Source organism: Argiope bruennichi, chromosome 4, assembly GCF_947563725.1.
Source record: "Argiope bruennichi chromosome 4, qqArgBrue1.1, whole genome shotgun sequence".
NCBI lineage: Eukaryota > Metazoa > Arthropoda > Arachnida > Araneae > Araneidae > Argiope > Argiope bruennichi.
Window position 1 is genome coordinate 50,443,210 of NC_079154.1, and position 24,095 is coordinate 50,467,304.

The following is a 24,095-nucleotide window of genomic DNA, read 5'->3' on the forward strand; positions in this document are numbered from 1 at the left end:
TAGGTTTAGATATTTTTTTCCTTGTATGAGAAATTTTATTTGATATATATATGGTGAATATGATAGTTTTACCCTATTTATCATTTTATTTTTATGATGTACAAAACATACAGTTGTGTTGATAATTATACCACAAGCAAATAGAACAATAGAAGTAAAAATTATTTAAATATATGAATATGATATAATTGTTTCTTCATAAAAATTTATTAGTTTTACATAAATTTGAAAATTTTCTTAATTGATCAAAACTGTTTTACATTTTTTGATATATTTTTATCTATTACTGATTGCATAAACTAAATTTTACTATTATATGATTGTGTTGGTGATATATGAGCATTTGATTGTAATAAGAATATTTTTTGTGCATATTATATTGGCTTTTGTTGAATTATTACTGGAATAATTTAAATTGTTGAAATAGCAACTGTTTTATAATCTGTATATATTTAATAACAGAGATTTATTTTAGTACTTATAAATTTTTTTTTCCATCATCAGTTGTTTTTTATGTGTTTACTCGTTTTTGTCTGTTTATTGTTTCATATTTCATTATTTCTAGGCTTGTTACAGATGTAATTGACACTTCGTTTTCCATTCCTTTCTTTACTTTGCCTTGTTTACCTGTTTCTGTTTTTGGGATTTTGGTTTTCTGTTTGTAACAGTTACTTTGCTAATGATAAAAGAAACTTAATTTGTAATCATTTTTTGGATCTTTTAATTTGTGGAGTAATATCTAACATAGCGGTTTGGGTTATTTCTCGGAATATGTATTTAAAAATGTTTGTTTCAAAAATTCACTCTTTTAAAATGTATATCTTATTTGTACAATAATAAAATAAATTATTTAGATGGCTGATAAATCTTAAATTATAATTATCTTAAAATCTCTCTCTCTCTCTCTGTGTGTGTGTATATGTATCTGTCTCTCTCTGTGTGTGAATAGTGTTAAAATGCTGTAGCGTAAAGTTTTAATAATTTTAATGATCAATTTATTTCAGAATTTTTATTTTTGTGAAATTTTCTTTATTTGTTCTTCTGCTTTTTAGTATGGCAGAACAAGTCCTGGAATGTTCCTCGATAAGGATCCTCTCATAACTGATCTCAGCCGTGTTTACACACATAGTTATTTGACAGCTGAACCTACTCAGGGATATCTACGACGTCCTATTCACCCCCATCCTCCCAAATCTCCCCAGTTTCATCGGCCACCAGGTGCTTTTTTAAGTAATAATAATTTAATATGATTTATAATTCTCTTTGAAGCATCAATCAGTCCTCCAATTCTCACTTACTAGGAGGTGATATTCTTTCTTTCTTTCTTCCTTTCTTTTTTTCTTTTTTTTTTTTTAATTAAAAAAAAAATGAGTTTGACTATTCTGATTTTTATAAGTAGTAAGGCTAATGGTGGTAATTCTGATTTTTGCAGACTGTTATAGATTTTAAATAAAAATATTTTTCTAAGATATTTGGACATTTAATATGCTAACTATGCACTGTGTGTAAAATTCTTGCTAAAATTTACTTTTTAGTTCATTAAAATCTTAAAGTTGTTAAACTATTCCTACGGTAGCATTGTTGCATATTATAGTGGTGATTTTTTATTTTTAGATGGGGGTAGTGGAAGGAGGAGAACTCCCATATCTAGACCAGCATCTAAACAAGGTATTTTTTAAAGTACCACATAAAAATTGAGTTATTAAATTTCTGAATATCCACATGTATTTATTTTGTATTAATCTTTTTTTCTTTTCTTTTTTTCCTTGTCTATTTTAGGAATGCAAGCTTTAGGTAAGTTTTGACTTTGCTTTTTCAGTTGACTAAATATTTTTCTTTATTTGGTAAATTATCTATTTTTATCTTTGCAGTAAATTATTCGTGGATCCATCATTATTTTACTTTAAAATTATTTCATTATTTCAATTTTTAATTGATATTTTTACTATAGACACAATTTAAATTAGTAAAATTTGTTTTTGGGTATTAATCTTTTGTATTTATTAATGAAGATAGAAAAATAACCCATTGCCTGTTAATACTGTTTTTGTATATGTGTTCCTTTTTGGTATTTAGTGAATATTTATATTGATTTGTTTTAAAGTTCTTCTTCTTTACAATTACATTTAAATATTTAAGAAAAATTGCACTAATAATATTTAATATAGGCTTTGAGGGGCTTTTTGAAAGAGATGTTAACATTTAGAAATATAATAAATATTTAAACCTGAGCAGAAGCCTATTATTTATGTTACACCAAGTTCATAGGTAATCACATATAATAATTCATTTTCCATTTCACACTCTCTATGAATCTTTATAAAGATTTGTGGATCTTTTTAAAGAAAAAATTATATATATTGCTATATTTAATATAAACTGAGGTAATCGCTGCTGTATTTTATATTAAATATCTGCTGTATTTAATATAAAATTTATTGATGACAGATATTGTAAGATACAAATAATATATTTTTACTTTTGCATTCTATTAAATAACGGTGATAAAATTGTCTTTTTAGTACTCTCAATTGAATACAAATTTTCTTCCAGTTGATACAATTCAATCTTCAACTCCTCGTCCCCGCTCTCCTCACATGAACAATGAAGAGCCCATTGAATTGGCTCATTATCCAGATGCTACAAAACCTCCTCCTGACTCAGTGCCTCCGATTGAAAGAGATGACTTCCCTGCTCCTCCTTTCCCATATACAGATCCTGGTAAGTCTTTACATTTTTGCATACTCATACATTTTTGTCTTTAACTCAGCTTCCATCTGACTTTTCACTATTTAAATACAGACTCTTTTTATGATTTAAGCTACTATACATAAAGCATTCAAATATATATAATATTATTTAAAAATCTTAGTTCGATTTTTATTTTTTAAATTAGAGAATTTCATAATTGATTGTAGAAAATTTGGACATTCACATAAATTGTCAGTTGTTGTAGCTTTAATTTAGTAAGTTGCAATAAGAGATTTCAAATTAAGTTTAATAGAGGATTAGAAGAAAGTACTTTCAAAATGTCTTACTTGTAAAGAATCTATGATAAAAACTGAGAATTGTATACTTTCATTATCATTCAATAACTAAGTTCCAATGCATTTAAAAATGTTACATTTTCATTTGGAAAATGATTGTTAAAATTTCATATAATATATATATAATATAATATAATGTTTTCTAAATTTATTTTTGACATCTCATAGCTATATTAGTTTTTAACTTAAGATTGGCAGTTGGAAAACGTTTAAACTAATGAGAAACTAAACATGAGAAGAATTATTAATTCTTCTCCTTCGGATTTTCACCTTTCTAGGATTAAATCGAGAGCTCCTCATTTTTTTATACATATGAAATTAAACTTTGTTTCATTGTATTCATTTACAAGTTTCAATTTTACAAAAGTGTTATTGTGTAATTGAGAGTATATCAATTACTTCTATTTTTTATCCCATATTTTATTTTTAAAAAAACCTAAATTGAATTTTATATATTTTAATCCAAATTTTAATTTAAATATTTTAATACCATGATTTTTACATTTGATTTTAATCATGTATCCTATGTATTTTATTTAGTTTTTTGGAAATTTGTTAATAAAAGGACATAGAGTGCATAGTATTCATACTAGAGTAACTTTTGTGTAAATAAATGAATTGGGTATTTATCTGATTTTTAGAACGAAGGCGTCGCTGGAGTGGTAGTTCCAGAGACTTTGAAGATGAGGAGGAGGAAAAACAGGAAGATCCACGTTTGAAAAAAGAGGAAGAGGAATTGTCCAAGATTGCCACTGGCATTGGAAAGGTGCATTTTTCTGAAAAAAGCTTAAATATATTTAAATTGAAATAGAATAATTTCATGGAATTTTAATATTTCAATCAGAAGTCACAACTATAATATTATGGAAATGTAGTAGAATTTCTTTCAAAACAAATAATCAGTTATCTCGTGCATGTATATCTGTAATGATCTAATAAAAAGGTACATTTTATTAAGATCTATGAATAATAATGAATATTTAAAGCTTACATTAAATATTAATTCAGTCTTTACACTTTCAAATTTTGTGTTCATTTAACTAGCTCTTTAATATATTACTGTAATGAAATCAATGTTTTTTATCTCTTCAGGTATTTTTGAAAAATGTGCAGGAAAGGGAAAAGCTGAAGGCTTGGAAGCGAGCAAATTTGGATCCTAGAAATGCTTCTCGTTGTCCATCTGCGAACAAAGAAGTTCCCACTCGCTTGCGTTACTACAGCTCAATTCATGCTTGTAATTTTCATTCTATGTATTTTAATCTTTTCTCTTAAATTCTATTATTAAAATATGTCCCTGTGTTTAAATTTAATAAACTAATTATAAGATAAGACAGCAAAAGAAAAAAAATAGCTTTAATTTTTTAAAATCTGGAATAAATAATTGAAAAATAATTGCAGTACCCAAATTTCAAGCATTTTTTTTCCTTTACCATAATTTTTCAATAAGAATCTATACTTTTAAACCTATTTCTTATTTAGAAGCATTTTAAATGCACTTTGAAATATAAATCAATTTCATTTTCTTTTTCTGCCTTTAATTATTTATCAAAGCTTTAATAGATGTCTAATACCTTTAATTAAATTATTTAGTTAGAAGATAAAACTTAAATGTGTAAATGAGTTTGAACCATGAAAAAATTTGGTAATGATAAAGTATGGAATGTTTATTCTTATGGGATTAACTAAAATAATTATAACCTTCTTTCGTCTTTGCTCAGTATAAGAAATAAAAACTTAACGATTTTGAAAAAATATATATATATGCTAATACTGTATTACTTTGATTATTTTCAGCCCCTTCTAGGGATATTGATAGGCCTAGACCTTGGGAAGATGATGAATTTGATCGTAGTTCCGGATATCGCTCCTCGCTTCGTTCTTCAGGGAATACTCCTTGCTACAATGGTATGTTTTCATTTTCCCTCAATGTCAACATCTAATCATGTTACATCTTTAATTTTCTAATTATTAAAGTACTTTATGAAAAATCGAATCTGAGAATACTTATATTAAATATAACATCACAAAATTAAATTTGAAGGTTTTTATAATGCATTTTAATAGATATTTGAAATCTGCTCCCAATTGTGCAAAAGAGTTATGTAAATCTCCTAAGTGTTTGCTTTGAAACTCAACTTATAAATTTCTCGAATCATGTAGAAATATTATTATTATATTCTGAAATTAATTTCACGAATAAACTTTAGATTATAAAAAATAAAAAGCGCAGTTCACCTTGCGCAATTGATGAACTATTAGTTTTAACTGCATACCATTGGTGAACAACTATAGACTAACCAGATATCTTAAGTGATTTTTTTTTTGGCAGTTAATCATTGCCATTTGATTAATATACTTACACCAAAAAAGAAGGCATTTATCAATACAAAATTTACCAGATGAAATTTCGCATGTGGATAACTATATATTTCAGGTTTTTTTTAATCTTATTATTGTGGTCAATAATTAAAGTAGAAAATGGATCAGATACTTTTTTTTCCCTTTTGTATCACTTAAATATTTTTGATTTGGAAGCAATGGCAATGTTTCTTCTGAACTTTTTTCTTGGTGCAAGATTAATATTTGTGTTTTGCTCAGATGATTTTGAGTATAAGAATGTTATTAGTTCTAAAAATTCATCAAAGATGTAAATATTAAAAGTTAATATTAAAATTCACAGAGAATTGCTTACCATATGCATTATGTATATTTTATGATGAAATATTTATAAGCTGAGTCTCAAGTTGGTTGCAAGTTTATTCATATAAAATTATAGTTGTTATAAACCTGTTTCTTGTATTAAATTGATAAGGTGAATTAAAAGAGTGAAGAGTTAGTAGATTAACAAAATTGACTTTATTAATTTGAAGACAAATTCAGACTTTTCTTTATTGCAATTATAAATGATTAATTACTTAATTATTCTGATAATTATGAAATTTTACCGAAATTTTAAATCCCCTAAGGGTATAATTTAGTCTTGTCGTAAGTTACATCAGCTCTGCATGATACAAAATTATTGAGTGGAGATAAATGGTTCCTTGAATCGATTCTTCCAATGAACATATTTAACATAAAAAATTTTATATACAAAAATACTTTTGTCCCTTTTTTTTAAAAAAAATTGTTTTTATTTTTAAGTTGTGTCTTCACTTCGGCCCATTCCCAAACCTGGCTATGGCTTTTCCACAAAATCGGCAACACTTCCAGCTGCTGGCAGAGAAGGAGGCATGGGCTTTATGGTAAAGCTTAGTTTTATTTTGATTTGCAGAATAGATTTTCTCAAAGTTTAAGTATGAATTGTTATGTGTTATCTGTGCTTATTATGATGCTAATCAGTATTGATCTGTTCGTTGCTATAACTTGTAATTCTTGTGCAGTGATGCATTTCAGCTGAGCTATTGTTTAAATTAGTTTTGGAGAATTTAATTATGAGTTTATTAGGTTTTTGTTTTGATGTTGGTAAATCTTGACATAGAAGTTATAAATAAGCAATTAATAATTCTTAATTACTACAGACCTTACCCTTACTTATAAAGTTTTTGTAATACATAGAATCTCACAAGATTTTCGTTTCAGTGATATTTTTTTCAAATGCAAAAAAATTTGAAAAAATAGTAATGGTCAAATGTTTTATTTCTTTTATTATTTGTTATATATTAATATTTATTTTTTATTTTTACAAAGTTAAATTTCATTATTCTAATATGAAACTAGACCCAAAGTGTCTTTAAAAAAGAACTCGTATTTTTACATTTCTTTTGTAGTTTAATCACAACAGCTTCGAAAATATGTTAAAAGTACAGACATTAGAAATTTCCCTTGATATTTGCAAATTTATTAGTTACTCTGCCTTGATTTTAACTATCAAGATAGATCTTATAAGAAGTATCAAAGATGTTAAATGGAATTTTTTGTTTTATCTTTTATGTAGTACTAAATAACAGACTAAAATAGCATTGCCAATTTTTATTTATGCCTCCACTGAAATTGATATTCATTCATTTAATCTTATGATACTTAATATAAATATCTTTTTTTTTCTCCCTAATTCATGCAGCTCTTAAATATCCTTAATAAAAATTGCATTTTTATTTTTTGATATTTTAAATGCTTTTGTTAGAAATTTTTTTATATTATTTAGGATTTCCCCAATTTTATTAACTGTCTTTTACTTTTGTCCTCTTGAAATCAGAAGGATATAAATTGTTTAAGTAAATTTTATTTTTATTATAATTAGTTATAAAAAGTTCTAATCTAAGCTAAATATAAAGATTTGTCTTGATAGATTAAAATTATGATTAGCTAATGAGTTTAGGAGAGTTCTTTGAAATGTGTCCTTAATTATTTTTTCCATTCTCTTTTGTTAATTTGTTCATTTATAATTTCTTTGAACTTAAATAAATGTATTTTGTATTATATCCTGACATCCAAAAACACATATGCATCTAATCTCAGTAAACTACTTTAAGATAACAAAAAGCTCATTGTTGGTTGAATGCCATTGCATATTGAAGCTTTGACATTTAATTTATCTTTGTTTTGTATTAACCTACTATCTTCAAATTTATAATTTTCTTAATATTAGTCCATCTTCAATGCTTGTAAAATACTTCAATGCTTGTACAGATTCAAATATTTCTTTGATTTTTATTAATTCTTTACATCCTCTCAGACAACTGCATACATAACTTTAACTTCAAAATTTAAATTGGTACTATCTTTATTTTTCAAAACTACTCCACTATTTTGAGATTCTCTTAAGCAATTTAGATACATATTACAAAATTTGTCATTTCCATTTTAGTGATCATAGATTTTTTTACAAAAATATAATAATTTTATTGTATGACAAATAACTAAATGCTTTAAATTGTTTTGAAACTCAGAATAGCCATTAAAGAAATGTTTTATTTGAGAGATAGGTAATTCCCAATCATAAAATATTATTTTTTAATGAGATAAAAAAAATAAAGAAAAGAGTTGTTGGCTTATTTGGATAAGTGAATGTATAATATTCTTTTTTTATAAAGGAACACAGAAATGAAATATTTTCATTGATTATGCAGTAAATATGTGCTTGGTAAATTATAATTTTTCTTTTCTATAGACAAGTGATTTAGCTTTTGTGAAAATTAATCCTACGCAGAGCTCTGAATTTGGTAGTGGAAAATCGGATTGTAAGTCACTTTCTTTTATTTATGTATTAAAAATTTTGTATTCGTATTAACATTTGTTTTATAAACGTTATAACATTTGTTTTATTCTATAAAAAAAATTAACAATTGTGAATTTTATAGTGTCTCCCACTCCTGAACAAGGAAAAATAGCTGTGGTAAGTTAAAATTTTATTTCAATTAACATTAAGTTTATCATATTATATGAAATTTGAATAAAATTATTAATTTTTTTACAGAATAATAGTGCAAGTACTACTTTCCGATCAACTCCTTATTCTGAAGGGTTCACCTTCCGCCATGCCTCCTACAGTCCTCACTTGAGACGCTCTATGCCAAATGTCAATCTTCACATGTCTACGGAGCCTCCTAAGGTATTCACGTTTCTTTTACAATATTCATCTCTTGGATGTTTTTGTATTTCATTTCTTAGATGTTTTTTAGTTTAACTACTTTAATATGAGAAATGAAGTATATACAGTATGAAGTGTGTGTGTATATATAGAATTTCCTTATTTACTCTGAATCTTGCCCATCTAGTATTGCAAGAAATAGAACAATATTTATTTTTACATTTTTGAAGCAGTTGTTCTATTTGCAAATCTAAACTTCGTAGAATTAATTCATTTTCCTTTTTAAAAAATACAATCTCATTAATCTTTTAGATTAGTCATTGGTAACTGAAGTTAGCAGTATGCAGAATAGAGTGAGCTGCTGTATTGTTGGAGAATTATGTAATTTTTAGTGTGTAAATAAGCTCTAGAAAACTAAAATATATTTTTTGAAATGTGTAAATGCAATTTGCAAAATGTTGCATATTGATGTTGAAATTAAATTTATTTAAATATATTTAATACTTGCATTAGATTCATATTCAGGCCTAATTAACTTAATACATAATACCTAACACCTTAATACATACATACCTAATTAACTTAATACATAATACCTAATACCTTAATACATACATACCTAATTAACTTAATACATAATACCTAATACCTTAATACATACATACCTAATTAACTTAATACAGTGCATAATTTGCACTGTATTTGAAATTTTCCAATAAATAACCGAGATTGATATTTTCTGTGTGTAAGTAAAATCTGATTATATTTTCTTTATTCACTGCATGTATATTGCATTTATTCAATAGAGCAATGCATGTTTTATCAGAAAATGTTTTTAAATTCTGAAATCAAAGATGTTCGGTAATTTATTGGATTTCACAAATTTTAATGAATTGTTTTTCTTATTATAAATTTTTCATTTTAAATCATATTTTGGTATATCTTTTTGTTTCCAGCTTTATCCTTATCATTTGCTAGTAACTGGTAATTATCGCTTACCACCAGACATAGATCGATGTCATTTAGAAGTAAGTGGATATTTTACCTAAGTAAAAAAATTTACATTAATTAAAATTTCTTTTGGTTCAGTGACAAACTTGAATCATATATTTAAATTTATAACTAGAAAATAATTTTTTAAGGAAAAGTAATTTTTATATACCTTATTTATTATAAAGATTAAAACTATCTTTATTCTCCTTTTAAAAAATGTTTCAGTTATGATAATTGTATTTATACTTTATATACACACAACGTTTTTGATACTTTATTGATAAAAAGGATTTTTATTAATGAAATTTAGTGGGGGTGGCTGTTTTCTCCTGTTCTGAATTTCATATTAGCTTTTTAAAAAATATATTGTATTAATCAGAGTGCAAAATTTGAAATTTGTTCTTCTTTTATTTAACTTATATAAGATTGTTGAAATATTTCATTATTTGCTTGATGGAAAACAGAAGTGTTTTTAAGGAATGAATTCCAGAATTAATATTTGTAAATGTTACTAATAATATTTTAATTTTAATATGTATATAGATCCAAAATTGTATTTAAAAAATATTGTTCTTTAGAATTACTTTTCATTTGGGATAGAAGTTCATTAATCGAAATTGTGCATATGACCATTTTAAAAACAGGTTTTGATATTACAAATGTTATCTGCTATTTCTGCCTTGAAAAAAAAATCAAAATATGAAATTGTTATGTTTATATAAGAACCAATAACTATTTGAATGATTCTTATTGATCTTCTTATCTTCTAAAATTTTTATTGATTAATAGATTAATAACCATAACTATTTGTATTCATTATTTAAAAGTTCCCTTAAAAAATTTTGTATTGTGTTGTATATAAATTTTCTTCTATATTATATTTTTTTCTAGCGCCATCTATCCAATGAAGAATTTCAAGCAATTTTTCACGTGTCTCGCCTAGAATTCTATCGCTTACCAGAATGGAGACGGAATGACCTTAAGAAAAGAGCTAAGCTATTTTAGGGCAACTTTTTTTTTAAATTTAGGAATTCTGGGAAGAAAACAAAATGAAGTTGTACATTTAGGATTTCAAATGGAGGTTGTCCTCTGCTTTAACATATTATACTTATCTAATTTTTTCATCGCAGAACTTTTACTATCCTATATGAAAAGAAATGGCTATATATATTTTTAAAAAATTCATCTTTAGTATATGTTTGCTTTGTTAGTGTTCCAATAGCAGTATAGGTGAAATTGTGACCAAATGAGGAAGTGAAGGCAGGGAGGGTTCTTTACGTGATCACCAGTTGTTCCTCACAACAGGACTTAAATTGTATGCATGCTTTGTGAGATCGTCAGGTTTTAGAAAAGCTGATTTAGTTGTATTGTAATTTTATTGTATATACATAGAGCGTGTTGTGCTTTTCTGTGCTGTGCATTATAAAGTTTATCTCATGATAGTTTATAGCTATTTCATATTAAATTCCCATTTTGTTCATTGCATTTGCTACCAGAAGTTTTGTTAGTGTCATCCATTTTTTAGGCCAACTTGTTTTTGAATGGAATGGAATTTTATTGTTTGACCATGTAAAAAAAAAATCGACTAGATTCAAATTGAATCATTATACTTTGCAAGAAAAATATTAGATATGATTATAATGCTGCTGCTATATTCCTCTAAGGATATTTATTGTTCAAGGGACTTTCTCAAAATTTTATTTTGTTGGTTTTATTCTTTTTTTAATGGAGCAACAGTACTAAGAAATGTAAAGGGTTGAGTTGATTGTAGATTTTGAGAATCTTCCCAATATATGCCTTGCCTTTTGCTTTTAGTTGTGTTGTACTCCGTCCAAAGCTTTTATCACTTCTGTTTATGTGTTTGTGTGTTACTTTCTGTATTCTCTCTGTCAGAATAAAATTCAATTTATTTAAATGTCCTTTTTCTTCAGTTAACGAGAAAAAGTCCTGATAGATAGTCTTCTAAAAATCTGCTGTCAGTTTCATAATATTTAAGTCTTTTCCTCTGCTAGTATTTGTGAAGTTCTTTAAGAAAAATCAGTATGAGCTTTAAGAAATGTATTTGTATTGCTACTTTTAAGATATCATATGATTTAAAACAGTTTTTAAGCAGCACTTTTACTTTCTGTGTATCCCGGTCTTTAAATTTTTCTGTTATCAATTTACTATTTCTTTTATCTGTACAGAGTTTATGTAGTGTTTTTGTAATATGTTCAAGTATTTAAAAAGAAAATTATATTCTTACGACTGTATTTAAATAATTAAATGCATATTATGAACGAAATTTTTTGTGCTTCATTTATTTGCTTTTATTTTATCTGAGTATTGATCAAACACTACTTTAATCATAAAATTTAAATTGTTATTATTTCAAAAATTTTATTTTGTCTTTATTTTTAGATTTTTGTATTAAATTTTTACATTTGATTATTATGTAAAAATGATAATAAGTAAACTTCTGTTAGATGCTGTATTTAATAAATTTTGTCATCAAAAGAATAATAAAATTCAGTAATGTGCAATGGTTTAAAGCTTTCTGAAGTAATCAAACTTTAACCCGATTGAAATGCACTTTCTCAAATGGGTTAATACTTTAAATAAGCATAATATTTATGCAAGCTTTATAAATATATAATAACGTATCTAAAGATTTGAAAAAAATAGAATGCAGAAATAAGATGAATTACTAAACTGCCTTAAAAAACACAACTCGGTTACTACTTAAAATATGTTTAAAAATAATCAACACTACTAATCAAGGCTAAATAAATGCAAAAAATTTCATTTCCTAATTTTTCTCTTGCATGCTCATGTACCATGCCCATGCTTTAAAGTGATGTAATCCATATTAATTAGAAGAGAATATATTGAATTTGAGCTTGCTGGACCAATAGTGAGGTAACAAGTTATCATGATAAAGCACAATTTACTCACTTATTTTAAACACTTTTTATTATTATTTTTTACTTTGCATTGACAATTGGTTGGAAGGCAAAAAATGCTAATATAGAAAGGATTCTCAAGATTGTGCCATCTCTTGTTCATAGAGACTAAGAAAGCACAACTGTGCTTCTAAGAGTTTTTTTTTTTTTTTTTTTAAGTGTACACATGAGACAATTTATGAGAAAACAGATTACTTACTAAAACACTGCTTCATTTAAATGAATGCCACTGATAAAAATACAAATATATTAAAATGGTAAATCTAATATTGTTCGTTTTAATTGTACATCACAGCCAAATTATCTACACAAGTCAAAACTCTCACCTGTGTCTTATGTGTCATATTACTACCAAAGGTGACTTGTTTATAGGCACCTCAAAGCTGCCAATTGTGATTATTTTTGTTTTATAAATTTAATTGCTTTCCCCCCCCCCCTTGCTTTTAAGTTTAGAGAAGAAATTTAAAAAAAAAAAAAAAAAGCAATTATGTGTTCTTAACTGGAGTTATCATTGATTGTAATCTACTGAATTGATCTTTCAGGGATTTTTTTTTTTTTTTTTTTTGTAATCAAAAGCTTGAGTAATAATAATTGTAAGATATTTAGAAACCTTTCTCATGGGCTATCAGAAATATTAATGTACACTTTATATTACTTAACTGATGTGCAGGATTATCGAAAGATTAATTTTTGGATCTTTAGTGATTAAAATATCGCATTATATATATTAATAGTATATATATATTTAAAGTTATTCGAATCCTGTTGGCTAAATAATATATAACATTAGTTTGTTTATAGCTGAAGTGCTGGTTTGAAGATATAGACGAGACATTGTATTTTTAATTCTCTTTAATATCCATCTCGGGAAAGCAATTTATTTACAAGCAGACGCAGTGCGTCACAAAAGCAGAAGTAAGAAAGAAGCAAAAAGGGACGAAACAAATGATCACTAGTCTTATATAACATAGGATTTCCGACCACGTGCAGATGAAATACATATTTTGACCTCTGATAAGGGCAAAAGTATCATTTTCATTTGATACGTAGTACTGATGGCGCATTATTTTGACAAAGGGATTAATCAAATCGAAAGTGGAATTGGATCACGAAATAAGGGAATATTTTAGATTGAAGTTACTATGGGCTAAATTAAGATAAAGTTTTGGAAATTAATTTGGATTAAATTAAGAGTTTAAAATATCATTACATTATATATATATATATAATATTGCTAAATAATTACTTGTGGGTGGTCATTAATTTCTTCTCGCCAATAAGAAAAAAAAATGCTTAATATTAGAAAGGTTTTGTATAAGGAATTTTACATAGTTGGTACTTTTGCTGTTCCATATTACTAGTTGCCTGTGACAATTACCATACTAGTTACTTTTAGCGACCAGCTGATTCACCATAAAACCTTTAGTTGTATCTATTTTCAATTATATTTGCTATGCATAGTTTATAAATGCAAGAAAATAATTTTAAACATCAAATTGTGACAGTTGTGTTATTTTAATTTCTTTATCTCTTTTGTTCATTGTGTATATGATCCAAAATGATAGAATTAAGTCCCATGACACCATAGAGATTTTAAAATATTAACTTTCAATATATTTTCTAACTTTCACTATTTAAATACACTTTGTTTTTTCTCATGCAAACTACAGATTTAATTTCAACATAATCTTTAGTTTACGACAGGATTCCTGCATATGTTCGAATACTACCGACTACACTGTTTGCATCGTTTAAACTTTTGCTCCCACTTTCGACATATTTGTATTTAGATGTTGACTACTTTATTCAATATTTTCCGTAACACCATACATAATGTATTTTTACTTTTTAGAATTTTTATATATTACCCTTTGTTTGACGCAATTTAGCCAAGCCTGCTTTCGCACCATTAAACCCCACAGAAATATTTAGCTTACAAGGGAAGAAAATCACGCGATTAAATATTTGATGGAACTATGAAAACAATTTGAATTTTGGGGTTACAACTTTATTATTAGAATGTGTCGTTAGAAATTAAATATTTTTTTTTAAAAAAATTGCCAAAAATTTTGTTGGACATCTGATTTGATATCACTATAAAGATCAATAGAGATTTTTAAATTTTAAAATGTTGTAAAAATATCAATTTTATGTAATGATACTTGTGAAAGATCGCAGAAAAACGGCAAACTATCTATGCCAAGTTGGTAGCTCTAGTTCTGACTATCCCATAGAGCATCTTTATTGTTTTTGTGTACATGCACACTTTCATCTTTATTGTTAGTACAGATTATTTGATAGGGAATATCATAATTAACAACTAGACGTCCTTTCATTACTTATAAAGTAAAGAAAAAGCGCAAAGTATAAAGAGATTTGTCAATGGATAATTCATTTATTGAAAACTTTTTATTCCCAATAAGTCATTTTTGGCAACCAGCTGATTTGCAATGAATATTGTTAATGTTTAGTTTCAGTTAAGTCGTTTAGATATAACCTCATCTCTATGATTCCGTCTAATTATCTGACGCTAAAATCGTGTCTTGTATATTAGGTGTACAAGTATAAACGCGGCTTTCTTTTGGTAAAATTCAACTGTATTGAAAAGGTGCAAAGATTAATAGTGGAAATTATCGCTATTACTGTGGGTGTTTTTGCCATTTATGGAATAGGTGATGAATGTCTTCATGATAGGAAGTTGGCGGTTTTGAAGCATACGCATCTTTAAATTTCGTGAACCGCTAGTTTTTCGTATACGATGACTTCGATCTGAACATGTGGTAATTGGAAGGAGCGAAGTCTTGAAAATACATCTCCTAACTTTAAAGCTTAAGGTGAAAATGAGCTCCTGGGTTCGCTTTGCTGTACGTGGACAATCGTTACTATGCAATAATGCCATTTTACGTCTTCCTTGGCCCTTAAATTGTCTTTTTTCTCCCTGTAGAATTTGACCAATTGGATCTGTAACAATATGACCAGATTCCAGAAGTTCATAGAAGTGTTCTTTCTGATCTCGCCAAACACACGGTAACACTTTCTTCCGATGGAAATTTTCTTTTGCTACTAATTTTAATGGATGGTCTGGATAAATCTATACTTCTCAACATTTAAAATTGTCAGAAAAAATCCATTCTTCGCCTGCCTTTTTTTTTCTGCAAAAAAAAAAAAATCATTCTGATCCAAGAAAGCAAATTAATATAAATGTCGACTCTTTGGTTTGTGTTTTGCGCCATCAGTTTATGAAGAATCATTTTTCCTTCCTCCTGTATCTTACCCACAGCATGTGATATTGCTTTGCGAGCAACTCTTGACTGAAAGCGCTATTTTAGTTTGACATGGATTTGCATCCAATAAAACTTGAAATTCTTAGCCCTCTCCCTTCTTTTTCTTTTGCACTGTATCGTCCTCAGGACTAAAGTTCCCATCATGAAATTCTTCAACCCACTTTTTTACTGTTTAATGACTCGCGAAATATATCCCAAATTCGAATTAATCCATTCCATAACTTTTAGATTTTTTCCCCCCATTTGGAAACAGAATAGAATGCAATGGCATAAATGTTGCTTATTGACATTCATGTTATAAAATTGGTACACAAGAAATGACAGCTTGCAAATGGCTGGATTTTATGTCAGTAAAGCAGCAATGATTAAACCATAATCTCTAAAATGGAAAGTTTTAAAATTACGTAGCAATTTTTTTTTGTGCTCGGAATATTTTCGAAAATTACATTGAAAGTACATTAAAATTTCATTTAATTTTTAATAAAAATTTTAAAACGTTGCACCAAGATGCTTATTTGTACTCTCTAAAGTATATATGTGCAAATTTGATATCTTTAGGTCAAACGATTTGGCCTTTAGAACCCGACACACATTCTTTATTATTAGTCGCTTTTGGCAACTGATTAATTTAATTACTTACATTAAATTCGATTGCATACATTTTCCTGTCTCGTGTGTTGTGTATCTTCTTCATTGTGTACATGGAATCCTATTCCATAACATTAAAGCGCTATTAAAAATATAAATGTGCTGTTAATCTGTTTTCTAAATTTATTCATCTTGTAAACTACACAGTTCTGAAACTGAAATCGTTAGCTCTCGAGAATGGAACAAAATCACGCAATCAAATAATGGATTAAACGATGAAGGATAAATGATTTGAATTTCACAGCAACAATACAATTTATTTTTGAAAACTAGGCAACAAAAAAATTAAAAACTGCCAAATTTCATAAAAATTGAATGGATATTAAATTAATATAATTAAAAAGACGATATCGAAAATTTTGAAACGGTACAAAATTTATTTTTATGCAATGCAAATATGGCGGGAAAAAAAACTGCAAAATTCTGCTGGATTTTTGGAACAAAATTACACCTCTGTAATTTTGTTATTTACTATCGCATCTTCAGAAAATTTGTGTCATTGGGAATGGCTAAGGAACAAGTTTGTTGAGACAGAGAAGCTTAACAACTGAGTTAATTAACTACTATGTCAAGATTTTTCAATTATGAAAATCGAGGTTTTTTTTTATATATATAATTCGATTTAACAGGGGATTTTTTTATGTATATGTATCAAATTTCGTTCTGAAATTTGTAGCAGTTCTTGAGATATACTTAATTTTGTTTGCTGGAAACTCCGTCCAAGAAGAGCCAACTCACCAGGAACCGTATATTAAGAAACTCTTTTCCATTTAATGACAAAATAAAACGTGTTTTTTTTTTTTTCATTTTTATCGCAGGAATTTCGGAGGAACAAACGACACGACTCCGATTTATTCTTAATATGAGTACTATTTTTCAAAATATAAATATTTTTTCTTTTTATTTAAATATTGAATATTTTCCATTACTATTAAAATAAATTCATCATTTAGTCTTTTTTTAGTTGATCCCGCTCTTAGAAATTAATATACAGGGTGTTTTTTTTAACTGACGGTACTCAGAGATCTCTGTAGCTTGAACTATCAGCCGCAAAGCCACCAAATTTTGTAAGGGTACTATTGACGAAATGGGAAAAAGGAATCCGCGAAAAAAATTTAGTTTCGAAAATTGCCGATAGGGAAAATATGGCGCTTTACACTTTAAGACATCTAAAATTTTGCATAAAACAAAGGGAAAAATTGCAAAAGGCAAACTCCCGATTACGTAGGCGACACTAGCACCAGTATTTTGAGTTATATATAAAAAGGCGGGACATTGAAAATCATTTCAAGTATCAGTTGATTTGTAAAATGCGTCTCACTTTAGCACAGCGTGCATTACTTGTGGAGCTCTTTTATCTTAATCAATTCAATGCAGCGGCCGCTCTTCGCGAATTTAGAAGTCGAAACAATTTACGTAAAGGACCTTTATCAATTAATGCAATGAAAGCAATGATTAAAAAATTTGAAAAAACAGGTTCTCTCACAACTCGGCCTGGTAGAGGATGGAAACCAGTATCGGGGGATACGATCACAGATGGTGCGACTGCAATCGTTGAAAGAAATCAGACGAGCACTGCTAGAAATAGCAGCACACGTGGTGTTATTGCTTCAATAGTATTGAAAGTTTTAAGAAATTTTTTTCAATTTTATCCAAATAAAATTAGCCTTTTGCATGAATTAAAACCTACAGATTATGATCTTCGATTAACGTATGCTTTGACATTTCTTGCCAGGATTTAGGTCGATGTGGCTTGGTCTTGAACAATTCTCTGGAGTGATGAGGCCCATTTTTATTTGAATGGGGCTGTTAACACTCAGAATTCTAGAATTTGAGTATCTGAACAACCCCATGCATTTCAAGAAATCCCACTCCACTTGGTGTGGTTTTAGAGCAGATTTTATCATCGGACCATACTTTATTGAGACTATCACCCAAGCAGGACCACAGACCTTAGATAAAATTATCTAAGCATTAATGTCTGAGAAAAAAAGATGAAGCACCACCACATATTGGTACGCCCGTACAGCAACTGTGGCGCCATCACTTCACAGAAGAAAGAGTCATTAATCGCTGTTTTCGTGCTGCATGGCCACCTCGCTCCCTGGATCTAACCCTATGTGACTTTTTCATGTGGGGTTATTTGAAATCGAAGGTTTATCTTGGTAGAGTCTCGAACTTGTCAGTGTTAAAGGAAAACATAACACGTACTGTTATGAATATGCCTCCTGAAATGTTGCATTCAGCTGTAGAGAGTAAGGTGTACAGAATGCAATGCTTAGTTCAAGAAAATGGAGGTCATATTGAAATTAGCCGATGTCTTCCTCGGGAAAGTGATTCTATTGAATAAAAACAAAAGAACAAAAAATAAAAAGGAAGTTGAATAGAATCTTCTCTTTTTTTTTTTTTTTTTTTAAATTTGTAACCATTTACAGAAAGTTATTTTTGTGAAAAAAATTAATTCTTTGTTATTCATTTATCTGTTTACTGTAGTTTCTTTAAAATTTTATCGTGCAGTTAAATTTAAAATTTTAATCAAAAGCGTCACATTCCCCCTATCGGCAACTTTTGGAACTATTTTTTTTCGCGGATTCCTTTTTCCTATGTCGTCAATAGTCCCCGTGTAAAATTTGGTGGCTTTGCGGCTAATAGTTTGAGATGCAGGGGTCCCCCTATCGGTATGTGACGCTTTTGATTTTAAAATTTTAACTCAGTACAGTACAGTCAGTTTATAAAAAAACACCCTGTACATCTTAATTTTTATGGCGAATGAAATATGTTGCTTAACCCATTTTTTCTCTTAAAAAGTCGCTGATTAGTGAGATGATAATACCGTAAATATGTTTACAGCCAATGAAATTACTGGTGTTTATTAAAAGGGTGAACTTTTATTTCCAGGCGGAAACAATTGTTAATCTGATAGAAGTTTATTATTGTAAGAATACAAAGTGATGGACATCCTTTCTGCTATGCAACTACTGATGTAATCAAGTCAAATAAGTAGAAATGAATTCAGCCAAACTCGCACATTATCATGTTACAATATCTCGAACTAGAAGTTCGAAAACAATGTTTTTTCATAAATGCAGTTACTAAAAGGAGATTATTTCTAAAGATCTATCTCTATTTCTATCTCTAAGGAAATAATTTCATGGATAATTTTAAAATATTCTCCACCTAAAAAGAGAAATTTATGAATGAGTTCTCAACGTTTAGCCATTTAGTATATAAATAATGATAAAGCAATTTGTAGGTTTTTAGGTAAAAAATTAATTTCCTTATTTTAGCGTTAATTAATTTACTGAATGGAAAGAAATAGTATGGATTTACTTCGATTTCTATTTCGTTTACTTGCAAATGATAACTACCACTAAAGTAAAAATGAATTAAACATTCCAACAGTCAGTCTGTCCCACAATCTAATTTTATATCTTCTGATTGGAAAAAAATATTCATATTTTTTAAAGAATACAGAATTTATGTTAAATTAAAATCATCAAATCAAAAAATAAATTTAATACTAAACAAACTACGTAGGGGTGAAGAATATTTTACGAGCGGTTATTACGAACCAATATCAAAAAGTCACAAATACCAGTGATCAATACTTTTCAAAGAGGGGTGTGATTCAAATCCTTGATACGATCTTACTGGTGATATTTCGATTAGTGGTCTTGGATCAAGATAGAAAGTAATGATCTGTCCAATGGAAGCTCACGAATAAGAGTTCAATCATGCATAGGGAAAGTCCCTTACCCACAGATGCAATTTCCAGCAACAAATCTCCCACAAACTGTTGTGGCGGAACCTATTGCTCACAAGCAGAGAACTTCCTATTTCTATCTTCCTATTAGATATGCATAACCCACAATTTTTTTGAATAACAAATTTTGCTATTGTTATTTTTAAATATCTGTTCCAAATATCTGTTATTTCAATCTTATTAGTAATTAAAAAATTTTAATTAGTATTAAATATAAAATTTATTCATTGTAATTAATATTTATCTTTCTAATTTATGTAATGTATGATTGAATTAATTGATCTATTTCAGTTTACCGCTTAAATTTGATTTTTTTTTCAAAACTATTTATTTAATTTCTTTATTGGAGTAAACCATTTTCTGAAAAATTTGAATTAAATATATATGTTATTTCTTTAAAATGTTTACTTTAGTTCTATATTCTACCAATAGATGGCGACAGGAGTAAACAGAATATATGCAAAGTCATGTCACAAGCAATTAAAAATGATTTGTATGGAATAGTGCATCATAAAATGCGAATATCGGAAAGTCAAGGTCACTCTCATGAAGTGGAGCGGCGACTTCATACTTTCCAGTGAAGTCTCAGCTCTCCTATAAATTTCAGTGGTATGCAATTCAATGATACGATAATTCCAAGAATAACCGGTCCGTTCACTTTTTAACCCATTCACGGATTTCTCCGTTTCTGTTTTGTTCGAGAGCTTCCATTGGGTAGATCGTCTCGATTGTTACTTTCTATCGTGATTCAAAACCTGTAATCGAAATATCACCAGTAAGATCGTATCAAGGATTAGAATCACATCCCTCTTTGAAAAGTATTGATCACTGGTATTTGTGACTATGATATTGGTTACATAATAACCGCTCGTAAAATATTCGTCATCCCTACTCCCTATCCTATCGCCTGATAAAGACTATCGTTGGAAGCTATACGCGGCTTGTTTCATTGTACGAAAACAAGTTTTCTTTCGCACTCAAATCTCCACAGAAAAATATTTATTCTGAGAAAAACTCTATCTGAAAAAGAGGATTAATATTTTTCTTTTAAATAACCATTTACTAAACACATGTGGAGACTTGAATATGTTTTTTCTACACCACTCTTTTTGATATTTGCAGTTTTATTTTGTGTACGACTTCTTTCATCTTTAAAATCTTTAGTTTTAAATTTTTAAAAATTGAAATTAGAATAATTTTATTTTATTGTTCACTAAATTTTAAATTTATCATTTTTTTAACAATCTCTTTTGAAAACGCTGGCGAATATATTTGATTCACTAATCTTGATTGTGATTATTGTAGATTTCAATTCAAAATTTCCTCAAAATATAATTTAGTTAACCTAATGTAAAAAAAAAAAATTAAAAAAAAAATTAAAAAATGCAAAGTCACTGGAGACTATACGATTTTATGCAAAAATAACAAGTTAATAAAACATTCTGAAAAAATGTGTTTAAATGACATTTGGATGGACACTAAGGATTTTTTTGTATGCTTGAAAACTTCATTCCAAGTAGTGATAATAATGATTAAATTTGTTATTTATTGTATACCATTTGTTACAATTGGAATTTTAATGCAGTTGTACATCGTATAAGATTCTTACTTAGTTATTATTTTATTGTAAAATCAAATTAGTCTCTTCTTTATTTTTATGAACACAAAAGAATATATACATTCAAATTATTGACAATGCAGCAGAAGATTTAACCCCTAGAAAAATTGTGAAAAAAGTTCAAACCCTAAGTCCTCCTATGGTAAACCAGAATAGTGTAGTAGAATAAGGCTATCAATAAAAAAAATGAAAAATTTTTATATAGTAAAAATCTTATTATTCTAGAGGTTACGAGAAGCAAACATAGTATATGAAGTAGTATATGAAACATAGTATATATATAACATATGAAGAAATGTGGTATAATAAAATAGCAGATTAAATAATTAAGACTTTAATTCATTAGTGGTTATAAAATATTCTAACAATATTATCTTTTCGATACTATGAAATCAAATCATTTCTACTTATTCTTAAAAATTCACACACACACAAACACAAAAACAAAACAAAACAAATACTATAGTGGGTGTGTTGTAGGTTTCTGATGAACTACCCGGTTTTACATACACTATTTTTAATCTTCACAAACACAGCTACACTACAAAATTTACAAACACTTATTATTACAGACATTCATAGAAAATTAGGTTAAAGAACAGTATGGTGGAGGGATTCCACGGTTTCCAGCCGAAAGCATTCGGCGTTAGCGTAAGGGTTGCGCATAGGGAAAAAGTCGACCTCAGGATGCAGGTCTGCCATCCAACTGCTTGTCTTCTGTAAAACGCCACAAGGGGGTTTCTCTGCTCAAGGGGAAAAAGAGGTGCTACAATACAAATATTTTAACAGCAGAACAAGAAATAAATCTACCCCATATAAAAATTATACAAATATATACATATTTTTTTTTTTGTTTCAAGAATTAAATCTTTCTTCCTAATTTCGAGAAATAATTTTACAATTCAATGTAATAAAAATGCTTTAATAAATTTAAACATTTTTTTTAAAAAGTCATGAGATTGGACACATTCAATTATTAACAACTAAAACTTTATCAAAGCAAACATTATGAATATTTTTTTACGTAAGTTTTATGCAGTGTTATATGAAATGCGATTACTAATTCCCACTCAGATTTGCTACGTTTTGAAACTAAAAGGCACTATTAATTTTTCTCAGAAATCGGAAAAAAAAAAAAAAAAAAGGACCTTTTCTTCTCACAAGGCGAAAATTTGATGCGTTAGGCAATTGCTTTCGGGTGACTGGGAATTAATTAGCATTCCTAATGGGCGGAAAATCTGCAGTAAGGGAAAGTAAAATCTTTGCTCAATTTGTGACACTTAAAAGTAGTAAACGATGTAGGAAATAGAGAAATTCAATTTTAAAAGAACCGTACTTTATAGCAATGCATAAATATATTACGTCACCCATACTTAAAAATTAGATTTAAAACAGACATTTTAGAGGAAAAAAGTTTATATTTTTTTCAAAATACTTTTTAAAGAATAAAAAAAATCCATAAAAGGAATATAAAATTAGTTATGCTTAGAATAATCCATTCATCTAATGATTCTTTTTAATTGTATAGAAGAAGTGAATAGTTTCATTTCCAAAGATCTATGAAATCACATCCATAAAAGTATGAATTTTATATGAGAAATATTTACAGGATAACATTTTTTTCAAAATATATTTAACAAAAAAGAAAATAAAACCTCTTTGTTGTATAATACGTAGAAAATAATCAACTTTTAAAAAAAAGAAATTTTCTTTTCACTTTATTAATATAAAATTCATCATTATCAAGTTAATGTATCATGAAACCTCATGATAAACACTAACAATGCTTCGTTATCAAAAATAGCAAAAATAAGAGAGAATTATCAAAAACTGCAATTATAAATTCAAGTAAAATTAATTTCATGTTACATCTGTATTGATATTTTTATCTTGAAATACTGAAAAATCTATTGAAAAAAAAATATTTTATACATAATGTTTAAAAATTTATACACGATCTATCATTCTTAGGTGAATGTATTAAAGAGACATCGAAGAAGTCAGCGATTTCAATTTTATGTACGATATTAATGTAAAATCTTAAAGTCGGCAATATTCAAATATGTTGTAAGTGGAAAAGGAATAAAAAGAGTCGCGGATTCCCTTCAATCTAAAACCGCAAATGAACAACTCCCCATATTGACATTATGCTATCAAATCTTAAGCGGGCTGAGCCGACATCTCTGAAAGAAAAGAAGGGGTATCGGCTGATCCCCAACCCACCAGAGAGTGAAAAAAAAATCTCAGAAACACAAAACTTTCTTCTCTTG

At 27.8% G+C, this 24,095-nt stretch overlaps 1 protein-coding gene across 1 annotated transcript in view; it reads left to right on the plus strand.

The window, feature by feature from the left end:
* Nucleotides 1-11,854, plus strand: part of LOC129965749 (actin-binding LIM protein 3-like) — a 107,103-nt gene extending 95,249 nt beyond the window's left edge. Inside the window, exons 10-22 of the mRNA XM_056079901.1 lie at nt 1,053-1,230; nt 1,615-1,668; nt 1,780-1,794; nt 2,554-2,721; nt 3,689-3,813; nt 4,140-4,281; nt 4,842-4,952; nt 6,189-6,289; nt 8,158-8,227; nt 8,348-8,382; nt 8,464-8,598; nt 9,534-9,605; nt 10,462-11,854. Coding sequence (XP_055935876.1) covers nt 1,053-1,230; nt 1,615-1,668; nt 1,780-1,794; nt 2,554-2,721; nt 3,689-3,813; nt 4,140-4,281; nt 4,842-4,952; nt 6,189-6,289; nt 8,158-8,227; nt 8,348-8,382; nt 8,464-8,598; nt 9,534-9,605; nt 10,462-10,575 — 1,320 coding nt within the window. The 3' untranslated portion in view covers nt 10,576-11,854. The remainder of the gene's footprint in view (nt 1-1,052; nt 1,231-1,614; nt 1,669-1,779; nt 1,795-2,553; nt 2,722-3,688; nt 3,814-4,139; nt 4,282-4,841; nt 4,953-6,188; nt 6,290-8,157; nt 8,228-8,347; nt 8,383-8,463; nt 8,599-9,533; nt 9,606-10,461) is intronic.
* Nucleotides 11,855-24,095: the final 12,241 nt, after the last annotated feature.